The 26078-nt window shown below is 65.0% G+C and overlaps 6 protein-coding genes across 6 annotated transcripts; 1 reads left to right on the forward strand and 5 right to left on the reverse strand.

Annotated features, from left to right (window-relative positions):
* Positions 1-143: 143 nt before the first annotated feature.
* Positions 144-3197, reverse strand: LOC134509785 (N-alpha-acetyltransferase 10; the record flags this gene model as incomplete). The annotated part of the gene is made up of 7 exons (XM_063322364.1): positions 2887-3197; positions 2081-2179; positions 1929-1987; positions 1725-1770; positions 895-1010; positions 713-757; positions 144-228 (listed from the first exon to the last, which is right to left on the reverse strand). Coding segments are annotated over exons 1-7 (471 nt in total), but the record flags the coding sequence as incomplete, so codon positions are not given.
* An 887-nt stretch (positions 3198-4084) lies between these two features.
* On the reverse strand, positions 4085-6573 carry HSD17B10 (hydroxysteroid 17-beta dehydrogenase 10). The gene is made up of 6 exons (XM_063322369.1): positions 6465-6573; positions 6178-6342; positions 5918-6082; positions 4624-4752; positions 4409-4517; positions 4085-4310 (listed from the first exon to the last, which is right to left on the reverse strand). Exons 1-6 carry the CDS (start codon positions 6486-6488, stop codon positions 4120-4122), a joined length of 783 nt encoding a protein of 260 aa, XP_063178439.1. The 5' UTR covers positions 6489-6573; the 3' UTR covers positions 4085-4119.
* Positions 6574-7801: 1228 nt separating this feature from the next.
* On the forward strand, positions 7802-11846 carry LOC134509788 (6-phosphofructo-2-kinase/fructose-2,6-bisphosphatase-like). Its single transcript, XM_063322367.1, is given in 16 exon segments — positions 7802-7964; positions 8190-8315; positions 8400-8496; positions 8603-8669; positions 8800-8874; positions 9328-9384; positions 9534-9655; positions 9762-9969; positions 10624-10770; positions 10861-10906; positions 10909-10964; positions 11058-11187; positions 11299-11322; positions 11325-11360; positions 11484-11548; positions 11711-11846. Coding segments are annotated over 16 exon segments (1401 nt in total). The 5' UTR covers positions 7802-7879; the 3' UTR covers positions 11771-11846.
* Positions 11075-14111, reverse strand: LOC134509790 (non-structural maintenance of chromosomes element 3 homolog). The gene is given in 13 exon segments (XM_063322368.1): positions 11075-11171; positions 11824-11966; positions 12076-12190; positions 12693-12755; positions 12844-12874; positions 12877-12885; positions 12974-13053; positions 13159-13253; positions 13352-13431; positions 13536-13599; positions 13717-13818; positions 13933-13988; positions 14069-14111. Coding segments are annotated over 11 exon segments (744 nt in total). The 5' UTR covers positions 13975-13988; positions 14069-14111; the 3' UTR covers positions 11075-11171; positions 11824-11903.
* A 1243-nt stretch (positions 14112-15354) lies between these two features.
* LOC134509787 (guanine nucleotide-binding protein-like 3-like protein) lies at positions 15355-19743 on the reverse strand. The gene is given in 17 exon segments (XM_063322366.1): positions 15355-15434; positions 15555-15723; positions 15810-15931; positions 16020-16114; positions 16116-16148; positions 16676-16818; positions 17410-17590; positions 17689-17776; positions 17870-17965; positions 17968-18016; positions 18138-18241; positions 18349-18484; positions 18566-18637; positions 18742-18858; positions 18967-19059; positions 19574-19611; positions 19731-19743. Coding segments are annotated over 17 exon segments (1602 nt in total). The 3' UTR covers positions 15355-15381.
* Positions 19744-20602: 859 nt separating this feature from the next.
* On the reverse strand, positions 20603-24370 carry LOC134509786 (E3 ubiquitin-protein ligase HUWE1-like; the record flags this gene model as incomplete). Its single annotated transcript, XM_063322365.1, is given in 6 exon segments — positions 20603-20756; positions 22241-22431; positions 22536-22717; positions 22842-22959; positions 24243-24295; positions 24298-24370. Coding segments are annotated over 6 exon segments (720 nt in total), but the record flags the coding sequence as incomplete, so codon positions are not given.
* Between the last annotated feature and the right edge of the window lie 1708 nt (positions 24371-26078).

Here is a 26078-nt window from a genome sequence, read left to right on the forward strand (position 1 = left end):
CGAAGCTGGGAGAGGGGGGTAAAAAGGGGGTTATGGGGTTTGGGGGAGGTGGGGGGCACAAAAAAGGATTGGGGGGGGTAGCCCCCCCCCAAAAAAGGGTTTCGGGGGGTCACGCTGGGGCGGGGGGGGTGGGGGGCAACTACCTCATCGGCCATTTGGGTGAGGTCTCGCTTCATGGCGTAGGCGTCTTCCCCGTCTGCGTAGTATTTGGGCTCCACCTCACTGATCCTGGGGGGGGGGAACGTTGGGGGGGTGTGTGTTATTTGGGGGTACACACATGGGGTGGGGGGTGTTTTGGGGTGTGTCGTCCCCCCCCCTCCAGCCAAACCCCCTATTTTGTCTCTCAACGGGGCTACGAGCTCTCCCAGAGGCCCCCCCTAAACCCCCTCCACCATCCCACCAGTCCCTCCGCAATGACCCCCAATAAAACCCCCCCAAACTCCTCCCGATGCCCCCCCCAACAACCCCCCCCTTGCCCCCAAACTCCCCCAGCCCCCCTAAAATCCCCCCAGCTCCCCGATGCCCCCCCACTACGTCCCCAGCCCCCCCGTAATAACCCCAACCCCCCCCTCCCCAGCCCTCCAAAAACCTCCCACTTCCCCAATAACCCCCTCCGATACTCCCCAACCCCTCTAACCGCCCCCCCCTCAATAAACCCCAATTCCCCCCAGCCCCCGCCCCCCCAAATCCCCCCCCCCCGCCCAAAACTCACTGGAAGTTGAGGGTGTTGGAATAGAGGTGCAGCGCCGCCCGGTTGCTGTCGCCCAAAAAAAAAAAAAAGGGGGGGGTTTATTATATTTTGAGGAGCCCCCAGGGGTAATAGGATTGGAGGGGGGGTTCCCCCTAAGTGTGTGGGGGGGTATTTTTTTTTGGGGGGGGGGGGAAGGTCCTTACCTCTTGCGGACGTGGAGGGAAACGTACTTGGCGTTGAAGTTCTCGATCATGGCGCGGGACGCCTGGTCCATCAGCTTCTGCGCCAGCCCCAGGCGGCGGTGGGACCTTTTCACCGCCTTTTTTTTTTTTTTTTGGGGGGGGGGGGAGGGTGATACAGTCATGGGGTACCCCAACCCCCCCCCCCCACCCCCCCCTCGTGGCACCCCAAAACCGCCCCCGTCACCCCCACAGCTCCAGGATGCTCCAACAGCCGCGGCCTCGCCCAAAAAACCCCCCCAAAATCAGCAAAGAGCAACACAAAAATCACTCAAGTGGTCCCAAAATTGCTGAGCCCCCCCCCAAACCCCTTAATTGCCCCCCCCCAAAAAATCCCTCAATTGCCCCCAAATGCCTCAGAGCCCCCCCAAGTGCTCAGACCCCTCCCAGGAGCACCCCAAAATGCCTCAATTGCCCCCCAAATCCCTCAGAACCCTCCCAAGAGCCCCACAAAAACCCTCAAGGAGCACCCCCAAACCCCTTAATTGCCCCCCAAAATCCCTCAGAGCCCCCCCCGCCGAAGGGCTCAGACACCTCCCAAAACACCCCCAAACCCCAAGGAGCCCCCCCAAAATTCCTCAGGTGCCCCCCCAGCCCCAAGACCCTCCAAGTGCCCCTCCAAAATGGTCAGACTCACTCCAAGAGCCCCCCAAACTCTTCAAAGAGCCCCCAAAGACCCTCAAATAGCACCCAAAACCTCTCAACTGCCCCCCAAAACCTTCTGACCCACTCCAAGAGCCCCCCACAGCCCTCCCAATGCCCTAGTCACCCCCTCAAGCACCCCCCCCGCCTACCAAGGACGTGATGTGCCCGTGAGGGACGTCATCGGGGTCCTCCTCCCTGCAGGACAACAGGGGTGAGAGGTTGGGGGGGGGGGAGAGACATGACACCCCCAAATCCTGCCAACACCCCCCCACCACCAAGACCCCCCCCCACCAAATTAAAGCGAAAAGGGCGGGGGGGTGGGGGAGGGAAAGGCCCCCCCAAACCGCACTCACATCTTGGCCAGGACGTAGCCCACGATCTTCCCGTTCTCGTCTTCAGCGATGTAAGAGAGCTGCGGGGGAGGGAAAGGGGGTGACGGACGGGGGTGGCACCCAAGCGTCCCGAGGGGGCACTCAAGCGTCCGGGAGAAGGGAGGGGGACGTACCTGGGGCCAGGAGAGGCCGTGATAAAAGTAATACTTCATCTGGTAGTTCTCGGGCAGGCAGAGCAGGTTGCAGTGTTGCATGTTCATCAGGTCCTCGGGCTGCCGGTGGGGCGTGTCAGGGCGGTGGCGACCCCGGGTGGGGCGGGGGGGGGACGGGGGATGGGACCCACACCCCAAGGGTTGGGGGGACACCCCGAAAAGGGGCCTCGGCTCCGCCTGACAGCTGCAGGGCCCTCAGGGATGCGGGATCCCCCGGGGAACCTCCCCCTCCAGGGCTCAGTACCCACCTCTGGCTCCCCCCAGGGCCCTGCATCCCCCTCAGATCGGCCCCGGGACCCGGTGTACCCCTCAGATTCCACCGAGGGCCCCGTAACCCCCCTTTACATTCCCCCTAGAGCCCTGTATCCCCTCTTACATTCACCTCAGAGCCCGGTATCCCCCTCAGTGCTCCCGCCAGGGCCCCGTATGCCTCTCATACTCCGGTATCCCCCCTCAGAGGCCCCGCCAGGGCCCGGTATCCCCTCAGACCACCCCCAGGGCCCGTTTTCCCCCTTTAAATTCCCCCAAGGTGCCGGTATCCCCCTCAGATTTCACCGCGGGCCCGGTGTGCCCCTCAGATGCCGGTATCCCGCCTCGGAGACCCCGCCGTGCCCGGTATCCTCCTCAGAACCTCCATGAGACGCCGCTTTCCCCGCTCCCCGAGACCCGGCTGATCCCCTACCGCGGCCCGCAGCCCGTCCCGAGAGCCCAGCTCCCTCTCCCCGATCCCCCCGGGACCCCGGTTCCTCCCTTCCGCCGGCGCCCACCCGCGCATTCCGGATGTTCATGGCTGCGGCCGCCCCGCCGGCTCCGCCGCCGTCCCTCTCCCCTCAAACACCGCTTCCGGCGGAAGGACCCATGCCAGCCAATCAGAGCGGAGCCCGCCCTCCCGCTTATCCCGCCTCGCCACCAACTGACAGGCGTCCTAGCCAATCCAGTGACTGGAGTGCGGCCGAGACACTCCGCCCTCCCGACTTTCCCCTCAGCCAATCAGAGCGACGCGCCCCTCAACCGACCCACAGCTCAGCCGTCGCCAACCAATCCCAGCCGCGCCCCACGGGGGGGAAGGCGGGCTTTACCTTCTCCCACCCCTCCCCTTTCTCCACCCAATCACTCCCCGCGGCGCGGCGAACTGACAGCGGCGCGAACCAATGGGGAGGGAGGAAAGGCGGGGCAGAGCAGAGAGGCACCTTTATTGCGGGGGGGGCCATAAGGGGGACCCCACAGGGGTCCCCACTCGTGGGGGGGGTCCCCACGCCCCGGGGGGGGGCGGGTGTGTCCCCAACATGGGGTGTCCCAGCTCCCAGGGGTGTCCCTGGCCCGTGTCATGGTGGGGGGGGGGTGTCCCCAAATCATGGGGGTTGTCCCCACTTTGGGGGGGGGTGTCCCCACTCATTGGGCGGGGGGGGTCCCCACGGCTCCCGGGGTGGGGGGGGGGGGGTCCCCATCGTGGGGTTTCCCAGCTCCCAAGGGTGTCCCCAAATCCTGAGGGGGGGGTCCCCAAATCATGGGGGTTTCCCCACTTGAGGGGGGGCGGTCCCCGCTTTGAAGGGGGGGGGTTTCCCCATTTGTGGGGGGAGAGATCTCCCTTTCTTGGGGGGGGGTGGGGTGTCCCCAGAGCTGGGGGGGGGGTCCCCAGGGCTGACTGAGGCCGGGGGGGGGGGGTGGGGGCCCATCACGGGGTGTCCCAGCTCGCAGGGGTGGGTCCCCCAAATCATGGGGGTGTCCCCAAATCACGGGGGTTTCCCCACTTTGGGGCGGGGGGGGGGTCCCTATAGTTGGGGAGGGGGGTGTCCCCATGGCTGGGGGGGGGGCATCCCCATCATGGAGCCGGGGGGGGGTCCCCCTTCCTGGGAGCCATCCCCAGCCCTGGAGCGTGTCACCCTGGAGCACCCATGGAGAGGGTCCATCCCTGCAGATCCTCCCCGATCCCCCCCAGTTTTTGGGAAGGGATCGGGGCGGGGGGGGTCCTCCCCCATTTCCCCCCCCCCCCCCAAATTTCAGGGCTGCATCCGGAGGGCCCCGTCCAGCCTCACCACCTCCCCGTTGACCATGGGGTTCTCCGCCAGGGCCTGGACCAGGTGGGCGTATTCCCCCGGGTGCCCCAAACGGGAGGGAAAAGGCACTTGTTGCCCCAAAAAATTCCGCACTTTTTCCGGCAAACCCGCCAGCAGGGGGGTGGAGAACAAACCTGAGGAAACCCCGAAAGGAAAAGGAGGTGAGTTATTCCGGGGGGGGGGTGGTCCTCACCCTGGTTTGATGTCCCCCCCCCCCTTCCAAAATCCTTACCCGGAGCGATGGTGACCACCCGGATCCCCAGCGGCGCCAGGTCGCGGGCGATGGGGAGGGTCATGGCCACGATGCCACCTTTGGAAGCCGCGTAGGCGGCTTGGCCCACCTTGAGGAAGACACGGGTCAATATTTCGGTGGGGGGGGGGTGTCCGTCCCCTCGTCGTCCCCCCCCCCTCCTATCCCAACCCCGAGGTGTCGTCCCCCGTCCTCACCTGGCCCTCGTAGGCGGCCACGCTGGCCGTGTTGACCACCAGGCCGCGGTGGCCGTCGGGGTCGGGCTTGTTGTGGCCCATCAGGCGGGCGCTCAGGCGGATGACGTTGAAGGTCCCCACCAGGTTGACCTGGGGGGGGGGCGGGGGGGAGGGGAGGGTGGGTCATGGGGACACACACCCCCCCCCCCAAGGTGGCCGTGGCGGGGCTGGGGACACCCTTGGCGCCCCCCCAAGGTCGCCCTTTTGGTCGGGGATACGCCGTGAACCCCAACCCCAAGGTCACCACCAACCCCAAGGTCATCGCCAACCTCAAGGTCACCCCGTCAGCCTGGGACACCCCACAACCACCTTCCCGACCCGGGAGACCCCACAACAACCCCTTTGATCATGGACACCCCACAACCACCCCGCTGACAACCCCGCAACCACCTTGTTGAGCGTGGACACCCCACAACCACCTCCTGGACCTGGGACGCCCCACAACCACCCCATTGACTAGGTAGACCCCACAACCATCCTGTTGGCTGGGGACACCCCACAACCAACCCCTGGACCTGGGACACCCCACAACCACCCCACTAACCACAGATACCCCACAACCACCTTGTTGACCATGGACACCCCACAACCACCTCCTGGACCTGGGACGCCCCCACAACCACCTTGTTGACTGTGGACACCCCACAACCACCTCCTGGACCTGGGACGCCCCACAACCACCTCGTTGCCTGTGGACACCCCACAACCACCCCATTGACCAGGTAGACCCCACAACCAACCCCTAGACCTGGGACACCCCACAACCACCTTGTTGACCATGAACACCCCACAACCACCTCCTGGACCTGGGACGCCCCACAACCACCCCACTGACCATGGACACCCCACAACCAACCCCTGGACCTGGGACACCCCACAACCACCCCACTAACCACAGATACCCCACAACCACCTTGTTGACCATGGACACCCCACAACCACCTCCTGGACCTAGAACACCCCCACAACCACCCCACTGACCACAGACACCCCACAACCACCTTGTTGACCAAGGGCACCCCACACCCACCCCACTGACCATGGTCACCCCACAACCACTCCTTTGACGATGGACACCCCACACCCACCCCCCTGGACCTGGGACACCCCACACCCACCCCACTCACCACGGTCACCCCACAACCACCCTCCTGACCATGGACACCCCACAACCGCCCTGCCGACCTGGGTGGCCCCACCCCCACCCCCTGGCCCTGGGACACCCCACGCCCGCCCCACGGCGGCCCCCACTCACGTTGATGACCCTCTGGAAGTCCTCCAGCTGGTGCACCTTGTCCTTCTTGCTGTTGTAGGTCTTGACGGCGATGCCCACCCCGGCGCAGTTGACCGTCAGGTCCAACCGCCCAAACTCCTTCTGGGCCAAGCTCAGGGCGGCCCCCACCTCCTCGGCCGATGTCACCTGCGGGGGACCCCATCCAGGTGGCCCGTCACCACCCTTTCGTCGAACCAAACCACCCCCCTCCCCCCTCCCCAATGCCACCCATGGGTGCTCACGTCGGCGGGGGCGAAGGCGCAGCGGTCCCCCAGCTCCTTGGCCAGCTGGCCCCCAGGGGAGGTGGGCAGGTCCAGGAGGACCACCCGAGCTCCTTGGTCCACCAGTCGCTCCACCGTGGCTCGTCCCAGTCCCGAGGCGCCACCGGTCACCAGCGCCACCAGCCCCTAGGACACAAGAAAAGGCGGGGGGAGGTCAGAGGGAAGGAGGGGACCCCCCCTCCCCCGTTCCAAGGGGTCCGTGGGGGTCTCCTGGGGGTCTCCAAGGGTTCTCCGGGGGTTCCCGGTACCTTCACGCTGCGAATGGCCGCCATCTCCCTGCCGCTGCCCGGCCAATGGGAGGAGGGGGCGGCAGCGGGGAGGGAGGGGCGAGGGGAGGAGCGAAGGGGGAGGGACGGGAAGGGGAGGCCCGGGGTGGGGGGAGGATCCCACGGGGGTGGCGGGGGGGGGATCCCCTGGGGGTGGGAACAGGGAGCTCCGGGAGTTGGGGGGTGGGGGACAGGAATCCCCAGGGGAAAAAAGATTGGGACACCCACCCCCACCCCCCCCCCTTCGCGGACAGGATCGTCCTCCCCCCCACCCCCCAGGGGGGAATGAGAGGAGGACTCACAAGGGGACAGGATCGGGCCCCCCAAGGGGAGGGGATCGCCCCCCCCCCCCAGGGGAAAGGAGCAGGTCCCCAGCGGGGACAGCATTGCGACGCCCCCGGGGTCAGGATTGAGCCCCCCAAAGGGACAGGATCGGGTCCCCGGGGGGGGACAGCATTGCGACACCCATAGGGACAGGATCAGGCCCCAAGGGGACAGGATTGAGCCCCCCCAAGGACAGGATCGGGCCCCAAGGGGACAGGATTGAGCCCCCCCAAGGGGACAGGATCAGGCCCTCAAGGGGACAATACTGGGATCCCCCCCCAGAAGATGGGACAAGGACCCCCAAGGGGACAGGACCAAGACCCCCCAGGGGGACAGGACTGGGACCCTCATGGGGACAGGATCAACCCCCCCCCCTTCAAGGGGACAAGATCGAGACCCCCAAGGGGACAGAATCGGGTCCCCCACGAGGACAGGATCGGGCCCCCAAAGGGGACAGGATCACGACCCCCGAGGGGACAGAATCAGGACCCCCAGGGGGACAGAACTGGGACCCCCAAAGTGACAGGATTAAGCCCCCCCCAAAGGGACAAGATTGGGACCCCCCCCCCGGGGGATGGGACAAGGACCCCCAAGGGGACAGGATCAGGCCCCCCCAAAGGGGATAAGATCGAGGCCCCCCCCCAAGGGGACAGAGCAGGACCCCCAAGGGGACAGGACCAGGGATCAGACCCCCCCCTCCCCCCCGCCGTGGGGACAGAATCGGGACCCCCAAGGTGACAAGACTGAAACCCTCATGGGGACAGGATCGGGACCCCCCCCTCCCCTGCCACCACGGGGACAGAATCGGGCCCCCAGTGTCGTGTCTGTCCCCCCCCCTCCACGTCCCGTCCTCCCTCCCAACCCGGCCACCGGCCAGGGTATAACGTTACCTCTGACCTTCCCGGGGGGCGCCCATGGCACCCGCTGCTCCCCCCCACCCCCGCCCCCCAAAATGGAAGAAAAAGCCCCCAAAATCCCAGGTACAGCGTTGGGGGGCGGGGGGGGCGGGGGGGGGGGAAAGACAGAGTGTGTGGCCTTGGGGACAACGACCCGGGCAGAGGGCAGGAGGTGACATGGCGGCGGCATCGGGGCAGCTGACGCAGACCCCCCTGCAAAAAGTGTGGGTCCCCCTTCGCTCCCACCGCTTGAGACGGGGGTGTAAGTGGCGGGGGGGGGGTGGGGGGGGGAGCCGCTTTATTTTTTTTTTGGGGGGGTGGGTTTCTTGGAGGGTGCGTTGGGAGGGAGGGGAGGATTGGCCCCAGATTGGGGTGCAGGAGGGATTTTTAAGGTGCAAAAAGCACCTTTTGGGGGGAGTGGGGAAGTGGCAGGGGGGGGCTAAAATATGATGTAGCCCCCCCCCAAATTATTCCCCCCCCTCCCCAGCATCGGTCCCCCAGTTTACCAACTGCCCCACCATGGTGATACTGGTGGGGTTGCCGGCCCGCGGCAAGACCTACATCTCCTGCAAGCTGACTCGTTATCTTAATTGGATTGGCATGCCGACACGGGGTGAGTAAATTTTTTTGGGGGGGAGAATTAATGGGGGGTGTGGGAAGCCACTAACCATCCCCCCCCCCCCCAAAAAAAAATTAGTGTTTAACGTGGGGCAGTACCGGCGCGAAGCCGTGCAGAGCTACAAGAGCTACGAGTTTTTCCGTCACGATAACGAGGAGGCCATGCAAATCCGCAGGTTAGGGAAAAGCTGGGGGGGGGGGGGGGAGGGGTTGGTGGGTTTTTTTGAGGGGGGGGGGCACATCTCATAGCCCCTTCCCCCCCAAAAAAATTCCCTCCTCTAGGCAATGCGCACTGGCCGCCCTCAGAGACGTCCGCACCTATCTCAGCTCTCAGGAGGGACAAGTGGCGGTGAGACGCGCCTCCCCCCCCAGCTTCCAAAAATCACCCCCTCAGGGGCAAAATACACCCTATTTTTTTTTGGGGGGGGTGGGGGGTGGGGTGTGTGCGTCCAAATTACCCCCCCACCCCCCCCCCCCAGGTGTTCGACGCCACCAACACGACGCGGGAACGCCGGGCCCTGATCCTGCAGTTTGCGAAGGAGAACGGTTACAAGGTGCTGGTGCTGGAATTTAGGGGCTGGGGGGGCGGGGGGGGGGGGGAGAATTAGGGTATGGGGGGGGCACAAAGTATTTTGGGGGGGGCTTAGAGAATTGGGGGGGGTGGCAGCACTGCTTGGAGGGGTCTACCGGCCATTGCAGGGCACGGTGGCACTGCTTTGGGGGTGTTCACAGCATGTAGGGGACGGTGGCACTGCTTTGGGGGGGGGGGGTCTACAGCAGACTGGGGGGGGGGCAATGGCACTGTTTTGGGGGTGTTCACAGCACGGTGGGGAGGGGGACGGCAGCACCACTTTGGGGGGGTGTCTAGAGCCCATCGTGGACAGAGGGGCACTGCTCTGGGGGTGGTCACAACATGGGGACAGAGGGGCACTGCTCTGGGGGGTGCTCACAGCACTGGAGGGGGGGGGTGGGCCATCGGTGACCCCCCCCTTTTTTCCCCCGCGCAGGTTCTCTTCGTGGAGTCCATCTGCGACGACCCCGCCATCATCGAGGAGAACATCAAGGTGAGAACCTGGGCGGGGGAAAAAGGGGGGAAAGCGACAACGAGGTGAGAACCTGGGGGGGGAGGGAAGTTGTTTCCCCCAAAATCCGTGCTTGCCCCCCACCCTCCCCCCCCGCAAAAAAGTGTGTGTGTCCCCCCAACTGCCCCCAGCAAGTGAAGCTGAGCAGCCCCGACTACAAGGGCTGCGCCCAGGAGGAGGTGGTGGCCGATTTCCTCCAGCGCATCGAGTGCTACAAAGCCACCTACGAGCCCCTGGACGAGCAGCTGGACAGGTGACACCAAACCCTGCATATGTCCCTCCCCCCCCCGCCCCCCCAGTTTTGGTCTTGGGACCCCCCCTCGGCCTGACGTGGGGTCCCGTCCCCTCCCTGTCACTAGCGACCTGTCCTACATCAAGATCTTCGACGTGGGGGTGCGCTATTTGGCCAACCGGGTGCAGGGCCACGTCCAGAGCCGCACCGTCTACTACCTGATGAACATCCACGTCACCCCCCGCGCCATCTACCTCAGCCGCCACGGCGAGAGCCAGCTCAACCTGCGGGGACGCATCGGGGGGGACTCGGGGCTCTCCCCCCGCGGGCAGCAGGTTGGGGGGGGAGGACACAAGGCCGTGGGGGATGGGGGAGGGAGGGGGCGAGCAGGGAGAGAACGGGGCAAGGGGGGCACCAGGAGTGCGGCGGGAGGGGCAGGGGTTAAGGACAGGGGGCGGAGCGATGCGAGGCCACGCCCACCAGACTAATCCCATAGAGAGGCGGGGCTAAGGGAGGAGGCCACGCCCACCATTCATCCCAGATAAGGACAGGGCTGGGGGGCAAGGGGGCGGGGATAAGGGGGAGGCCACGCCCACCAGACCAACCCCCAAATAGGGGCAGGGCTAGGGCCAAAGGGGTGGAGCTAAAGGGATGAGGCCACGCCCACCACCCACCTCACTCGAGGTGGGGGTAAGGGCAAGGGGTGGAGCTAAGGGGAGGCCACGCCCACCAGGGTGTCACCCCCCATGGGGGCAGGACTAAGGGGGTGGGGCTAAGGGAGGAGGCCACGCCCACCACTCACCCCAGCAAGGGATTGGGCACTGGGTAACAAGGGGGTGGGGCAAAGAGAGGCCACACCCCCCTCCCCAAAGTGGGCAGAACCAACAGGCCAAACACCCACCATTTAAAGCAGGAGGGGGCACAGCCATGAGGTTGCCCCGCCCCTTTGTGGGCGTGGCCACCCTTAGCCCCACCCCCCACCCTCCCAGTACGCCCAGGCCCTGGCCCAGTTCATCCGCAGCCAGAGCATCCGGGACCTGAAGGTCTGGACCAGCCACATGAAACGCACCATCGAGACGGCCGAGGCCCTGGGGGTGCCCTACGAGCAGTGGAAAGCCCTCAACGAGCTCGACGCCGTGAGTCGCGCCCCCTTCTTCGTTTTGGGGGTGAAAAAAAGACCCAAAATCCATCCCAACAACACCCCCCCCCCCCTTTTTCCCCCACAGGGAGTCTGCGAGGAAATGACCTATGAGGAAATCCAGGAGCGCTACCCCAGGAATTCGCCCTCCGGGACCAGGATAAATATCGCTACCGCTACCCCAAAGGCGAGGTAACCCCTAAATCGATAAAAACGGGGGGGGGGGGGGAACGGAAGGTTTGGGGGTCACCCCCCCCTCCTCACCCTGTCCCCCCCCGCCCCCAGTCCTACGAGGACCTGGTGCAGCGGTTGGAGCCCGTCATCATGGAGCTGGAGCGGCAGGAGAACGTGCTGGTCGTCTGCCACCAAGCCGTCATGCGCTGCCTGCTGGCTTATTTCCTGGATAAAAGCGCGGGTGAGGTTTCGGGGACGATTAGGGGACGTTTCGGAAGGGGGGGGACACGCATCACGCATCCTCCCCCCATCCCACCTCACCCTCTTTTCTTTCCCCCTCCCCACCTCGAAGACGAGCTGCCCTACCTCAAATGCCCCTCCACACCGTCCTCAAGCTGACCCCCGTGGCCTACGGTGAGTCGGGGGGGGACGTTCCCCCCCTCCAAGAAAGGGGGCTGGCCCCTCCCCCACGTGTGCCCCAAAATGGGGACATCCCCCCCCAAAAAAATAAAACCTGTGGCCTCCCCGGGGAGCCAGGCTGCGAGGTGGAATCCATCTTCCTCAACGTGGAAGCCGTCAACACCCACCGCGAGCGACCCCAGGTAAAGCGACACACCCCCCCCCCCCCCCCCCCCCATCAAAGAACACCCCCAAAAAGAGGGAACAGACCTTACTTACACCCCCCCCCTTCCAAGAAATGAGGGGGGGTGTTACATTTTGGGGAACACCCCCCCCCCCCAAAAAAAAACATCTTTGCCCTGCAGAACGTCGACATCAGCCGTCCCCCGGCCGAAGCCCTGGTCACCGTCCCCAAGCATTACTGAGAAGGTGGGGGGGCCCCGCAAATTAAGGCCCCCCCCCCCCAATTAAACCTTGCCTTAACGAAGCACTGAGCCTGGAGATTGTGGGGCTGCACCCCAAAAGGGTCTCTTTATTTTGGGGGGTGGGGGGCGGAAATCAGGGGGTGGCCTCGGCCTCGTTGTATTGGCTCGTCCAGAACGTCGGGTCCTTCCCTTGGATCTGGGGGGGGGCGGGGGGGGGAAGAAAAATGGGGAAGGGTGTCAAATTGAGCCCGGGCCCCCTCCCCCCTTCCCCCAAAACCCGGGGCTGCCCCCCAAAATGGCCTCACCTTGGCCACGAAGCGCAGCACGTCCTTCTTGGAGGTCTCCTTGGCCGCCCGCGGCCCCCACTGGTACTTGAATTCGGGGGGGTCCGTTAAGGGGATGGGGGTGATCTCTAGGTACCTGCAAGGGGGTGTGTGTGGGGGGGGATGCGAGATGGTGAAATGCCCCCCCCCACCCCCGCAAGCCCCAGCACATTTTGGGGGACCCCAGGGGGGGTGTCCGGCGCTCCCCGACCCCGTGACGGACCCCTCGAGTCGCCAGGGTTTGGGGGGGGGGGGGGCGCCGCATTTTTTAGGTTTTTTTTTTTTTTCTCTTCGGTGCGGTATAAACAGCCCGGCCGAGGCTGGCGCCGGTGCTGCTCTGTGCACACCGGGGTCTGAAAAGCGGGGTGGGGGGGGGAACCACCCCCCAAAATCCACCCCTCGCCCCCAACCCCCCCTCTTTCTCAACCCCCCTACCCCAAAAACCCCCTCTCCACCCCAAACTCCGAACCCAAAACCCCCTCTTCCACCTCCAAGCCCCACCCAAACCACCCCCTCTCCCATCCCCCCCCACCCCAAAACCCCCCTCTCCACCCAGACACCCACCTCAACCCCCCCCCCCCAGCCCCCCCCAGACTCACTTCTGCCGCACAAACTCCTCCGTCACCAGCTTCTTGACATCCCCAAAGACCTCGTGTCGCTCCCTGAGGGTGGCGGGGGTTAACGAGGTGCAGCGGTAACGAGCCCTGTCCCCTCATTACATGTCACGTCCCCTCCCCATCCATATCCTACCCTGGTTGCAGCCGGAGCCGGCGAAGGAATTCCAGACAGCGCCTGGAAAATGGGGTGTTAAGGGGCCGGGGGGACACGACACAAAACGGAAGTGCGGTACGGGGTTTTTTTTTGGGGGGTGGGGGCTCACCGTCTTTGACAGAATTGCCCTTCATGAAGATGAAGCTGAGGATGACGATGAGGAGCCCCAGCTTAGCTGTCTGGTTGTCCCTGTGGCAGGCGGAGAGGGCTGTCACCCACCTGAACCGGGGGACACGCTCTGATGGAGTCTGCCCCCCGCCTTCCCCCGGCTAAAATCCCCCAGAGGCCCCCCACCTGCGCATGTTCTCCCCCTCGGCGCGGGGCAGGTCGCTGGTGAGGATGTAGATGTGGTGTTTGGTGTCGATCTCCACCAGCTGCAGCCCAAAGACCTGCGGGAGGCGAAGGGGTTAGTCTAGCAGGGGGTGCGTCCCCCCCCCAAAAACCACCCCTCCCCACCCCCTTCTTTGCTCTTTGCCTCCCCCCTCACCTGCTGCAGGGTCCTGCCCGCCCGGTTGACAATCTCTGAGTAGACATCTTTGTATTCCCGGATGACTTTCTTCAGGATATCTGTGGGAGAAAGGGAAAGGAATCGCCTAGATGTCAGGGCCCCCCAGGGACAGTAAGGTTTTTGGGGCTCCCACACCTTTGGCAGGGGAATTCTCTAAACTCACCTGCCCTCTTGATGGGGATCTTCTTCTGGTCTTTCACAAGCAAGAACTGAACCAGCTCACTCACCTGCAGGGTGGGGAAGGGGGAAAGGCCGAGAGGTAAGTGATAATAGAGGAGCTCAGATACATCTCTCCAGGAGAGCGGTAGCAGAAGAGGGAGAAAAGAGGGTGGCCCTCACCCCACCTTCTGATTTACTTGATCCTGCGACCGCCTCTCCAGGTTCCTCTGCACCTGGCTGTGCGTCGGCGTCTGGGTCAAGTTGAAATCTTCATCCCCATCATCTCCCTGCGGGGGAAAAGCCAAAGGAGATGCTGGACCCCACACGCAGAGGGGGAAAAGGGGAGGGAAAAGGGAGGAAGAGTGGGAGAGGGAAGGCGTGGAGGGGGGGCCGCCCCTTACCTGAGAGAAGCCCGACAACCTACACCGCTTTCTCTGGGACATTTCTCACGCCGGTTCTGAGGGAAAAAGAAGCACCGGGTGAGATGAAACGGCGACTAGGCCGCCCCCATCACCCTCCCCCGCATTCCCGGCTCACTTTCCCCCCTTCAACCAGGCCACAGACCCCTCCCGGGGCCCGTTAAAACGACCCGCCGCCGTTACCCGTTTCCCCCTCCGGCCGCGCCTGCGCGCCCTCCCCTTCTGCGCATGCGCCCGCGGCGGCCCCGCCCACCCCGCCTCAGCCAGCCCCGCCTCCCATTGGCCCGCCCACCGCCCTCGTCCCGCCCACCCTCCCCTCTTCGCGCCGCCATTGGGCCAGCGCCCGCGCCAGCCCCGCCCCCTCGCACGTGCGAAGGCTCCCCTCAGGTGGGGAAAAAAGGCGGGAAAAGCGTCCCCCAACACACACACTTTTCCCCTCGGGGCCACAAAATGGCGGCCGCGCCGCTCGGCTTCAACCGTTTAAAAACAAGATAAAAACACCCCAAAAGGACCCAAAGTAGCCGGTTTAACCAAAATAAAGGTATTTAAAGCACCTGTGCTGACCCCGCCCCTCGTAACGCACCAGCAGAGCCCTTCCCTCAGGGGGAAGAAGAGGCGACAAAATGGCGGCTGCGCCTGAGGGGGCGAACTCCCCTCAGCCCGGCCTGGGAGACGGGGAGGGGGGAAACCTGCGCCCCATGGCCTCATGGAGGACTTCACCACCCGCTTGCACAGCCGAGCACGCCGTGGGGGGTAAGGCGAACAATTTAATGGGGATATTGTTCTTTTTTTTGGGGGGGGGGGGGTGTGCACAAGGGGTTTTGGGGAGCACTGGGTGCGGCGGTGGGGGTCTCGGGTGCTCTGCAGGTTTTGAGGGGGGCTTATTTGGTGTCAAGGGGGGACATAGGGTGCCTTATAAGCGATGGGAAGGTTAGGAGGTGGAAACAGGATGCTCTAAATAATAGGGAGCACCCTAAATAATGGCAGGTGCCCTAAATATTGGGGGTGCACCCTCCTCTCTGACTGTCCCCCCCACAGCGGAGCCCCCGCTTGATCCCAGTTTTGGGGTTTACTGAGCCGTTTTTGGAGCTAAGTGTTGCCTCGGCTGAGTCAGCTGGAAAAACGGGATGTCTCTCCCCAAACTGTGGGGTCTTACATCCCCATTTTCCCTGCCCCCCACCCCAAACTGATGGGGTGAGGCCCCCAAAAATCCCCGTGGGGATTTGGGGGGACCCTCTCCATCCCCCCACAAGCCTCCGTGATCCAACCTCCTGGTTGCAAGACGCCCCCCTCCCGCCCAAATCGCACCTCCCGGACGCACCCCCACCCCGTGTTTTATTTCAAAAAGGGCTTTTTTTTTTTTTTTTTTTTTTTTTTAAATTATTTTAACCATTTATCACTTAAAAAAATAATATAATAAACGCCTCGTCCTCAGAACTGCATGGCCGCCTCCAGCGTCTCCGAAAGCTTCGTGGCGATTTTCTCTGCAGGACGGGGGAGAGGAAATCAGGAGGATTTTGGGAGCACGAGGAGGTTTTGGGGGGGGTGGGGGCTGGGTCAGGGAGGTCTTAGGGGGTGGGGAAAAAGGGGTTATTTTTGCTCACCCGCTCTTTTTTGCAGTTTTTTCCTCCTTTTGCTGGCAGCCCGTAGCCCTGGCCCTGGAGCAGGGGTCGAGGGCGGCCACCTCCTCCAAACGGGGGCACGGGGTGCCACCCCCTCCCCGCAGCCCCCTGTCTTCACCCGGGGCTTCAGCTCCACCGTCACCGCGCCGAGCTGGGGTGGGGGGGGGAATCAAAGATAAATCCATCACCCCCCCAAAAAAATCCCATCCCTCAGCAAAACCCCAATTCTTTCCGCACCTCCAGGTCGCCCTCCTCATCCTCCATGGCTGTTTCTTCCTCCCCGCCGGATTTTTCCTCTTCTTCCTCCGCCTCGGGGACACACGGGGACAGCCCGATGCCCGTCACCGTCGCTGGTACAGCTGTAGGAAGTGGGAAGTGAGTTTTGGGGGGGGGGGGGGGGGGGTCAGGGTGCAAAAGAAGGCGGGGGGGGATCTCCCCACTTCTCACCCGCCAGCGCTTCGGCGTCCCCCCTCTCCAGCGCCTCCAGGTCCAGCGCCGGCCCCAGCGCTGTCAGGATTTGGGCCTCCAGCTGCTCCCCCGTGTTTCAGGGGGCGGGTGTAGTAGGAGATCTTCCCGCTGCGGTGGAAAAGGCCGGGGGGGGCAGGGTGTGGGGACACCCCCCCCAAAAATGGGTCATGGAGTGGGGAAACCCCTTCAGACCCAAAAAAAGTGGGTCAGGGTGTGGGGAGACTCCCCCTCAGCCACCTCCAAAAGGGGGTCAGGGAGCGGGGAGACCCCTCCCAGCTCCCCAAAGGGGGCTAGGGTGTGGGGAGACCCCCCCCCCCCCCCGCAAAAACATGCCAGGGAGTAGGGAGTCCCTCTGAGCCCCCCCCCAAATAGGTCAGCGAATAGGGAAACCGCCCCAAAAGGGGGTCAGTGTGGGGGCAGCCCCCCCAAAAGGGGGTCAGGGTGTGGGGAGATCCCCCTCACCCCCCCCCAAAAGTGGGTCAGGGAGTAGGGCGATCCCCCAAGCCCCCCCAAAAGCAGGGAGACCCCCCTCACCCACCGCCCCCCCCCCCCAAAAGCGGGTCAGGGAGTAGCAAGACCCCCTCCGGCCGCCCCAAAAGCGGGTCAAGGAGGGGGGAGACCCCCCCCCCCACCACCTGGTCCAGTCGCGCAGCAGGGCCACGGCGGCGGCGTGGGGGTCCGGCAGCCCCCCAGGACGGAGCCGGCCCTGTCGCCGGGCCAGGTGGGACAGGAACTGCCGGGGGTCGGCGCAGGGGGGCACCCCGTAAAGCTCCCTCAGCTGGGGGGGACACACACACAGCGGGTCTGTCACCGCCCCCCCCATCCCGGGCTGTCGTCACCCCACAGCCTGCGCCCCTCCCTTTGGGGCTGAAATGGGGTGGAAATGACAGAGGGGGCACCCCCAAAAAAACCTCCTGTTGCCACGGCAACGGGGATGAGCTAAAGTGTGTGTGTGGGGGGTCCCCATAGCAACGGGGCAGAGACCCCCCCGATGGGGGGGGTGTCCCCAACACCTGCAGTTGCCATGGCGACAGGCCTGCGCTCCCCCCCAACACCCACAGTCACCATGGCAACAGCCCTGAGCCCCCGAAGGGTGGTCCCCAACACCCCCTAATCGCCATGGCAACAAGCCCGGGCCCCCAAAGGGTGGTCCCCAACACCCCTAATCGCCATGGCAACAAGCCCGGGCCCCCAAAGGGTGGTCCCCAACACTCCTAATCGCCATGGCAACAGCCCTAAGCCCCCAAGGGAGGGGGTGCCCAACACCTATAGTCACCATGGCAACAAGCCAGAGCCCCACGGGGGGGGTCCCCAACACCCCTAATCGCCATGGCGACAGGGCCGGGCCCCCAAGGGGGCAGTCCCCCACCCACCTGCTCGGGGGGCAGCGGCGCAGGATGGCGGCGGCGGGGCCCAGGGGGTCCCGCAGGCGCTGGGGGTCCAGGGCCCCCCGGAGGGGGGCGGCAGCTGGGGGGGTCCCCGTCTCCATGACGACGCCGGGACAGTCCAACAGCTGGATGTGGCGGTCCAGCTGCACCGCCTGGAGGCACCTAAAAGGGGGCGTGGCCAAGGGGGGGCGTGGCCTCAGGGCCAGCAGCTAATTAAGGGGCGTGGTCAGCGCAGGCCCCTCCCAGTGGGCGGGGCTTACCTGGTGACGCCGGGTGTCGCCCCCACCCCGCAGGCCCGGCTGCGTTTCAGGCTGTTAATGAGGCTGCTCTTGCCCACATTGGGGTACCCTGGGGGGGGGGGGGGGGGGGGGGGATGATAATACAGTTAATTAGGGGTTCCCCAACCCTGCCACCCCCCCCGCCCGCCCCCCCCTTCAACACTCACCCACCACGCCACGGTGATGGTGGTTTTCACCTCCCCGGAGCGGCTGTAATTAGCCAGGACGCGGAGTAAACAGTCGGCACCCACGCAAGCACCCCGGCCAGCACCTCCTCCGGCGCCGTAGCCACCGGCAGCCGGCTCTGCTTCTGCAAGGGTGGGGTCAGCAGCGTGAGGGGGGGGGGTGTCCCTGCTGTCCCCACGGACCTTGTCACCCCCCCCAAAACCGCCTTTCCCCCCCCCCCCCCCCCCTGCTTCCAGGGACCCCACCAGGTTGCGGCTCTGCTGCTGCGTGCACGCCTTGAAGGCCACGGTGGGGAACTCGCCTCGCAGGTATTTCAGCCACGCCGCCACCACGTCCCGCGGCACCAGGTCTGGAGGGTTGGGGGGGGGGAAACACACATAAAGGGGCGTCTCCCCATCAAGGAGCAGCCTCCCCCTTCCTTAAATCCGCCCCCCCCCGTCCCCCCGCCACCCGTACCGATCTTATTGAGGACGAGCACCAGGCGCTGGCGGTGGCCGGCGCGCCGGACGGCGGCTTCCAACTGGGGGCTGCGACAGCCCTGGGGGTCGCGGGCGTCCAACACCTCCAGCACCACGTCGGACGCCGCCAGAACCTGCCAAAAAAGGGGGGTTCAGAGCCGGGGGGAGGGGGGGACCCCCCCAAACACCCCCGGACCCCCTCCCAGGGCACTCACCTTGCGCAGCTCCCGCCCGTACTGCCGCAGCGAGGCTTCTTCTTGCGCGTCAGGCTGGCTCACCCCCACCTCCTACGCGACACCCCGCCTTATGTGGGGGGGGGGGGGAACACCCCGATATTTGGGGCCCCCCCCTCTCCCCCAGGGAGCGCCCCCCCCGCCCCCGCCGTCCCCACCTTACGCTCGAACTCCCGCTGCCGTCGCAGGGCGTCCCGCTGCAGCCCGGCCAAGCTCCGCCGCCCTCCCACCTCCTTCTCCCGGGCCTCCTCCCGTCGACGCTTTGCCTCCGCCGCCTACGAGGAGGCAACAGCGGGGGGGGGTGTTGTGTGTTCAAAACCTGGGGGGGGGGGGGGGCCACCCCCAAATCCGCCCCCCCCCGGTCAAACTTTTGATTTATTTACCCTTTTCTGCCTGTTTTCGTTCTGTTGCTGGACGTGGGCAGCGAAGCGGCCCAGCTGCGGCACCCCCGGGTCCTTCTTCCCCGACCCGCCTCCCTCCCCGTTTTCCCTGCGGGGGGGGGGGGGTGGGGGGGGGGGGTAGTACCCCAAAACCTTCTTCCCTTCAGCATTTGGGGGTTAGAAACCGCCCCCCCGCCCCCAGGGATTTGGGGGAGCCAGTAAACCCCCCTCCCCTGCGTTTTGGGAGTTGGTGACCCCCCCCCCTCGCCCCCCCCCAGCCTTTGAGGGGTCTCTAATTGCCCCCTCCCCATGTTTTGGGGGTCGGGTATATTTAATTTCCCCCCCTCCCCCCCCGTGTTTTGGGGGTCCGTAATTTCCCCCCCCCCCCGGGTTTTGGGGGGGTTGGTATTTCCCCCGCCACCCCCATCCCCTGGGCTTTGGGGGGTCGGTTAATTCCCCCCCCCCCCGCCCCGAGTTTGTGGGGGGGTGAGGTGTCGGTAAATGCCGCCCCCCCCCTCTCCCACGGGGCTTTGGGGGGGTGTCGGTAAATCCCCCTCCCCGGGCTTTGTGGGTCGTTATTTCCCTTCCCCCCGCCCCACCCCGGGCTCACCTGGACCCGCTTCTTCCGGGCGGCCTCCACTTGTCGCCCTGCGGGGTTGGGGGGGGGGCACAGGGTGAAGGCGGGTTCCCCGAACCACCCCACCACACCCCAAACCCCCCCCCCCACACCCCGGTACCCCAAAATCTCCCCCTTCCCCGGGACTCACGGGAGCGGGTCATGGCTGCACCCTCCCCGGTCGGGTCCTCACGCTGCTTCCGCCTCGCTGCCGCGTCACTTCCGGCGCGACGGGAAAGCGCCCTCCCCTTCCCCCAGCGTCCCGTGCTCTGGCGCCACGCCCAACATGGCCGCCACCGCCGACGGCCGCACCAAAGATGGCGACAGACCACGTGGGGCGCCGCGGCCACACTCAAGATGGCGGCCGCCGCGCGGGGGGGGGTGGGTGGGTGAGTGGTGGTGCGGCCGGTGCCGCGCCCAAGATGGCGGCCGCGCCCTTCCACCGCCACACCCAAGATGGCGCCTCTTCTCCCTCCCCTCCCCTCCCGCCCCCCCCACCATCCCCCGACCCAAAAACGACCGGGACTGCCCTTACCAAGAGTGCACTTTTTTTATTCCTTTTTTTTTTCTTTTTTTGTTTTTTTTTTTAACTTTTTCTCTCAATTCTGGGGTGGGGGAGGAGGAGGAGGAGGAGGGGGGGGGGGCGAGGTGCCGAACCTCCTCTTATATATAATTTAGGGGGGGGGGGGCGGGGTGCGTGTCTGTTCCCCTCCCCACGCCCGATCCCCGCCCCGCGCCCCCCCCCCCCTCCAGCTCCCTCCGCCCCCCCCCGCCCCCCCCCCCCAAAAAAAACCTCCATCAGAGCAAAAAAAAAAAAACACCTGGGGGGGGGGGTGAGGGAACGGAACCAAACCCCCCCCCGCGAAAAAAAAAAACAACCAAATCCCAACAACCAAAAAACCAAACCAAAAACCCCCAGGAGAAAAAACAAAACAACAAAAAACCGCAAACCAAAAAAAAAAAAAAAAAAGCCAACGAAACCAAAAAATATATATATATATTTATAGAGCTCCTTTCGTGGGGGGTGGGGGGGTGGGGTGGGATGGGGGGGTGCCCCCCCCCCCGCCCCCCTCCCTAGGCCAGCCCGAAGCCCTCGGAGCACTCCTGGATGGCCAGGAGCAGCATGTGCCGCAGCTTCTCGTAGCTCTCGTAGGCCGGCAGGTCCAGCTGGTTGAAGCTGGGGGGGGGACACACACGCACGCACAGACGTGTCACACACACCACGGCGCTGTCACACACGCACCCCCCCCCCCGGGGGTGTCCGTGTTCCCCCCCCCCCCACCAACTCCGAGCTGGCTCCGCCTCTCCCTGGTGCCACCTCGGCTCTGCGTCCCTGTGTCCCCATCTCCCCCATTGTGTCCCTTGTCCCCGTGTCCCCCCAGTGCCACCACACCCGTGTGTCCCCCTGTCCCCCCAGTGCCACCTCGCCCGTGTCCTCATGTCCCCTGTCCCCATCTCTGTGTACTCCCGTGTCCCCCCAGTGCCACCTCACCCGTGCATCCCCGTCCCTGTGTCCCCCAGTGCCACCTCACCCGTGTCCCCATCTCCATGTCCGTGTCCCCCAGGGCCACCTCACCCGTGTGTCCCCATGTCCCCCAGTGCCACCTCACCCGTGTGTCCCTGTGTCCCCCAGTGCCACCTCACCCGTGTGTCCCCGTGCCTCTGTGTCCTCATGTCCCCCAGTGACACCTCACCCGTGTCCCCATCTCCATGTCCGTGTCCCCCAGGGCCACCTCACCTGTGTGTCCCCCTCCCCGTGTGTCCCTGTCCCCGTGTCCCCCAGTGCCACCTCGCCTGTGTCCTCATGTCCCCTGTCCCCATCTCCATGTCCCCATGGCCCCCAGTGCCACCTCAGCCGTGTCCTCATGTCCCCTGTCCCCATCTCCGTGTACTCCCGTGTCCCCCCAGTGCCACCTCACCTGTGTGTCCCCGTGTCCCCCCAGTGCCACCTGTGTGTCCTCATGTCCCCTGTTGCCATGTTCCCCCAGTGCCACCTCACCTCTGTGTCCCCTGTCCCCATGTCCCCTAGTGCCACCTGTGTCCCCCCGTGTCCCGTCCCCATCTCCATGTACCCCCATGTCCCTGTGTCCCCCCAGTGCCACCTCACCTCTGTGTCCCCGTGTCCCCTGTCCCCGTGTCCCCCCAGCGCCACCTCACCTCTGTGTCCCCGTGTCCCCTGTCCCCCCAGTGCCACCTCACCTCTGTGTCCCTGTGTCCCCTGTCCCCATGTCCCCCCAGCGCCACCTCACCTCTGTGTCCCTGTGTCCCCTGTCCCCCTGTCCCCCCAGCGCCACCTCACCTCTGTGTCCCCGTGTCCCCTGTCCCCCCAGCGCCACCTCACCTCTGTGTCCCTGTGTCCCCGTGTCCCCTGTCCCCCCAGCGCCACCTCACCTCTGTGTCCCTGTGTCCCCGTGTCCCCTGTCCCCCCAGCGCCACCTCACCTCTGTGTCCCCGTGTCCCCTGTCCCCCTGTCCCCCCAGCGCCACCTCACCTCTGTGTCCCCGTGTCCCCTGTCCCCATGTGCCCCCAGCGCCACCTCACCTCTGTGTCCCCGTGTCCCCTGTCCCCCGTGTCCCCCCAGTGCCACCTGCGTCCCCTGCCCCCATCTCCACGTCCCCCCGCTGCCACCTCCCCCCCGTCCCCGCGTCCCCCGTCCCGTACCAGGTGTGGGCGGAGGGCAGGCGGTCGGTGGAGCGGTCGTCGCGGTGGATCTGGAATTTCTGGATCCCGTTCATCCCTTCCAGGGCGGCGAAACCCTGCAGCGGCACCTTGGACGTCCCCGTCACGAACTGCAGGAACTTGGCCCGATCCGCTTGGTCGAAGGACCTCAACGCTCGCCAGAACCACTGGATCTGCGGGGCAGGACGGCGCTTGAGCCCCTCCAAAATTCAGGTTTTTGGAGGCGGGGGGGTCGGTTTTTTTTTTTTTGCCGGGGTGGGGGACGCAAAGCCCCAACCTGGATGGAGTTGCCCTGGTATTTGTGGTACTCGGTGTTGGCCTTGAGGTCGTCGATGTCGATGGTGGGCAGCCCCGAGATGAGCAGCTCCAGCTCTTGCTCCGTGAAGATGGAGATGAGGCGTTTGGGGATGATCTCGTAGAAACCCTCCAAAAAGGCCGCCAGCTGCTTCCGGATGGCGCCTGCGGGATGGTTTGGTTTGTTTTTTTTTTTTTTTGGGGGGGGGGGGGGTCAGAGGGATGTCGGGGACACTTCTCACCCCGCCCCCCAACGTCGGGGGCAGCCCCGAGCCCGCGGGCGCCTCACCGGTCATGCGCATCTGGCAGACGAGGTGGACGTACTCCTTCTTGTTCTCCTCCGTCACCAGCACGTTGGCCCCGTTGGGCTTCAGGTCCCGCACCTCGCACACCCCGAATTCCTGCACCTGGGGGGGGGACGACAACACGACACGGGGGGTGTCACCGGGGCAGGGCCGGGGGCGGGACACCCCCGGGACAGAGGGGACACCCCAAGGGCATCGGGGGGACACCCCTGGGACAGAGGGGACACCCCCAGGAGAGAGGTGACAATCGTAGAGCAGGGGGGGACACCCCCCCGGGACAGAGGGGACACCCCCAAGAGGGAGGTGACAATCGTAGAGCAGGGGGGGACACCCCCCCGGGACAGAGGGGACACCCCCAGGAGAGAGGTGACAATCCTAGAGCAGGGGGGGACACCCTAAGGGCGGGGGGGACACACCTCTGGGACAGAGGAGACACCCCCAGGAGGGAGGGGACAACCCTAGAGCAGGGGGGGGACACCCCTGCGACACAGGGGACACCCCCGGGACAGAGGGGACACCCCAAGGGCATGGGGGGGCCGCCCCCGGGACAGAGGGGACACCCCCAGGAGGGAGGGGACAACCCTAGAGCAGGGGGGGACACCCCCCCGGGACAGAGGGGACACCCCCAGGAGGGAGGTGACAATCCTAGAGCAGGGGGGGACACCCTAAGGGCGGGGGGGACACCCCCAGGAGAGCGGGGACACCTCAAGGGCATGGAGGGGACACCCCCAGGAGAGAGGTGACAATCCTAGAGCAGGGGGGGACACCCTAAGGGTGGGGGGGGGACACCTCTGGGACAGAGGGGACACCCCCAGGAGGGAGGGGACAACCCTAGAGCAGGGGGGGGACACCCCTGCGACACAGGGGACACCCCCGTGACAGAGGGGACACCCCAAGGGCATGGGGGGGCCGCCCCTGGGACAGAGGGGACACCCCCAGGAGGGAGGTGACAATCGTAGAGCAGGGGGGGACACCCCCCCGGGACAGAGGGGACACCCCCAGGAGGGAGGTGACAATCATAGAGCAGGGGGGGACACCCCCCCGGGACAGAGGGGACACCCCCAGGAGAGAGGTGACAATCCTAGAGCATGGGGGGACACCCTAAGGGCAGGGGGGGGGACACCTCTGGGACAGAGGGGACACCCCCAGGAGGGAGGGGACAACCCTAGAGCAGGGGGGGGGACACCCCTGCGACACAGGGGACACCCCCGGGACAGAGGGGACACCCCCGAGCAGCGCTGGGAGGCCCGTGGGGAGATTTGGGGTGCTGGGGGGGCGGCGGGGGGGGGGGGGGGCGGTATGTGTGTGTGTGAGCCTTGTCCTGGGGGTGTCCCTGCGCCCCTGGGGGTGTCCCCTGTCACCGGGGGGGGGGAGGTGACACGGACCTCGGTGCTGAAGGTGAGGTCGTAGCCCAGGGTGGAGACGTCGTTCTCCAGCAGTAGACCAGGCCCTGGTAGAAGTGGTAGTCCTCGCTCTCCATGTCCGTGTACCTGCGCCCCACAAAAAAAAAAAGGGGGGGGGGGGTCAGCACCCCCGAAAAGGGGGTTCAGCACCCCAAAAAAGGAGGTCAGGACCCCAAAAAAGGGTGGGTCAGCACCCAAAACAGGGGTTCTGCACCCAAAAATGGGCGTTCTACACCCCATGAAGGGGGTTCTGCACCACACGGGGAGGTTCAGCGCCCCAAAAAGGGGGGGTCAGCATCCAAACTGGGGGTCAGGACCCCAAAAAAGGGGGTCATCACCCCAAAACGGGGGTCAGGACCCCAAAAAAGGGCGGGTCAGCACCCAGAAAAGGGGTTCTGCACCCAAAAAAGGGAGTTCTACACCCCATGAAGGGGGTTCTGCACCTCACGGGGAGGTTCAGTGCCCCAAAAAGGGGGGTCAGCACCCAAAAAAAGGGGGTCAACACCCAAAGAAGGGGTTCAGTACCCCAAAACGGGGGTCAGTACCCCAAAACGGGGGTCAGGACCCCAAAAAAGGGAGGTCAGCACCCAAAAAAAGGGGTTCTGCACCCAAAAATGGCGTTCTACACCCCATGAAGGGGGTTCTACACCTCACAGGGAGGTTCAGCGCCCCAAAAAGGGGGGGTCAGCACCCAAAATGGGGGTCAGGACCCCAAAAAAGGGGTGAGCACCCAAAACAGGGGTTCTGCACCCCACCGGGAGGCCGAACACCCCAAGAAGGTGTTTCTACACCCCGTGAGGTGGTTCCACACCCCACGAAGGGGGTTCTACACCCCAAGCGGGGAATTCAACCCCCCCACCGGGAGGTTCGGCGCCCCAAAAAGGGGGGGTCAGCAACCCAAAAAAAGGGGGTGGGCACCTTGTGGGGGGTGTTCCACACCCTGCAAAGTGGTTCGACACCCCAAGAAAGGGGGTTCAAAAACCTCATGAGGGTGTTCTCTACACCCCACCAGGAGGTTCAACACTCCACGGGGGTGTCCCCCACCCCCTGAGGATGGTTCAACACCCCACCAGGAGACCCAACACCCTGTGGGGGCTGTTCAACACCCCACGAAGGGGTTCAACACCCTGCAGAGATGTTCTACACCCCGTTGAGGGTGCTTCAACACCCCACGAAGGGGTTCAACACCCCACGAGGGTTGTCCAACACCCCAGGAAGGGGTTCAACACCCACGAAGGGGTTCAACACCCCATGAGGGTTGTCCAACACCCCACAAAGGGGTTCAACACCCCAAGAAGGGGGGTTCAGCACCCCACCAGAGGTCCAACACCCTGCAGAGATGTTCTACACCCCGTGAGGGTGCTTCAACACCCCACGAAGGGGTCCAACACCCCATGAGGGTTGTCCAACACCCCAGGAAGGGGTTCAACACCCCAAGAAGGGGGGTTCAACACCCCACCAGGAGGTCCAACACCCTGCAGAGATGTTTCTACACCCCGTGAAGGGGTTCAACACCCCATGAGGGTTGTCCAACACCCTACAAAGGGGTTTAACACCCACGAAGGGGGGTTCAAGACCCCACCAAGAGGTCCAACACCCTGCAGAGATGTTCTACACCCTGTGAGGGTGCTTCAACACCCCATGAAGGGGTTCAACATCCCGTGAGGGTTGTCCACCACCCCACAAAGGGGTTCAACACCCCAGAAGGGGGGTTCCGCACCCCACCAGGAGGTCCACACCCTGCAGAGATGTTCTACACCCGTGAGGGTGCTTCAACACCCCACGAAGGGGTTCAACACCCCCATGAGGGTTGTCAAC

The sequence above is a fragment of the Chroicocephalus ridibundus genome, unplaced genomic scaffold (genome assembly GCF_963924245.1).
Source record: "Chroicocephalus ridibundus unplaced genomic scaffold, bChrRid1.1 SCAFFOLD_676, whole genome shotgun sequence".
Lineage (NCBI taxonomy): Eukaryota > Metazoa > Chordata > Aves > Charadriiformes > Laridae > Chroicocephalus > Chroicocephalus ridibundus.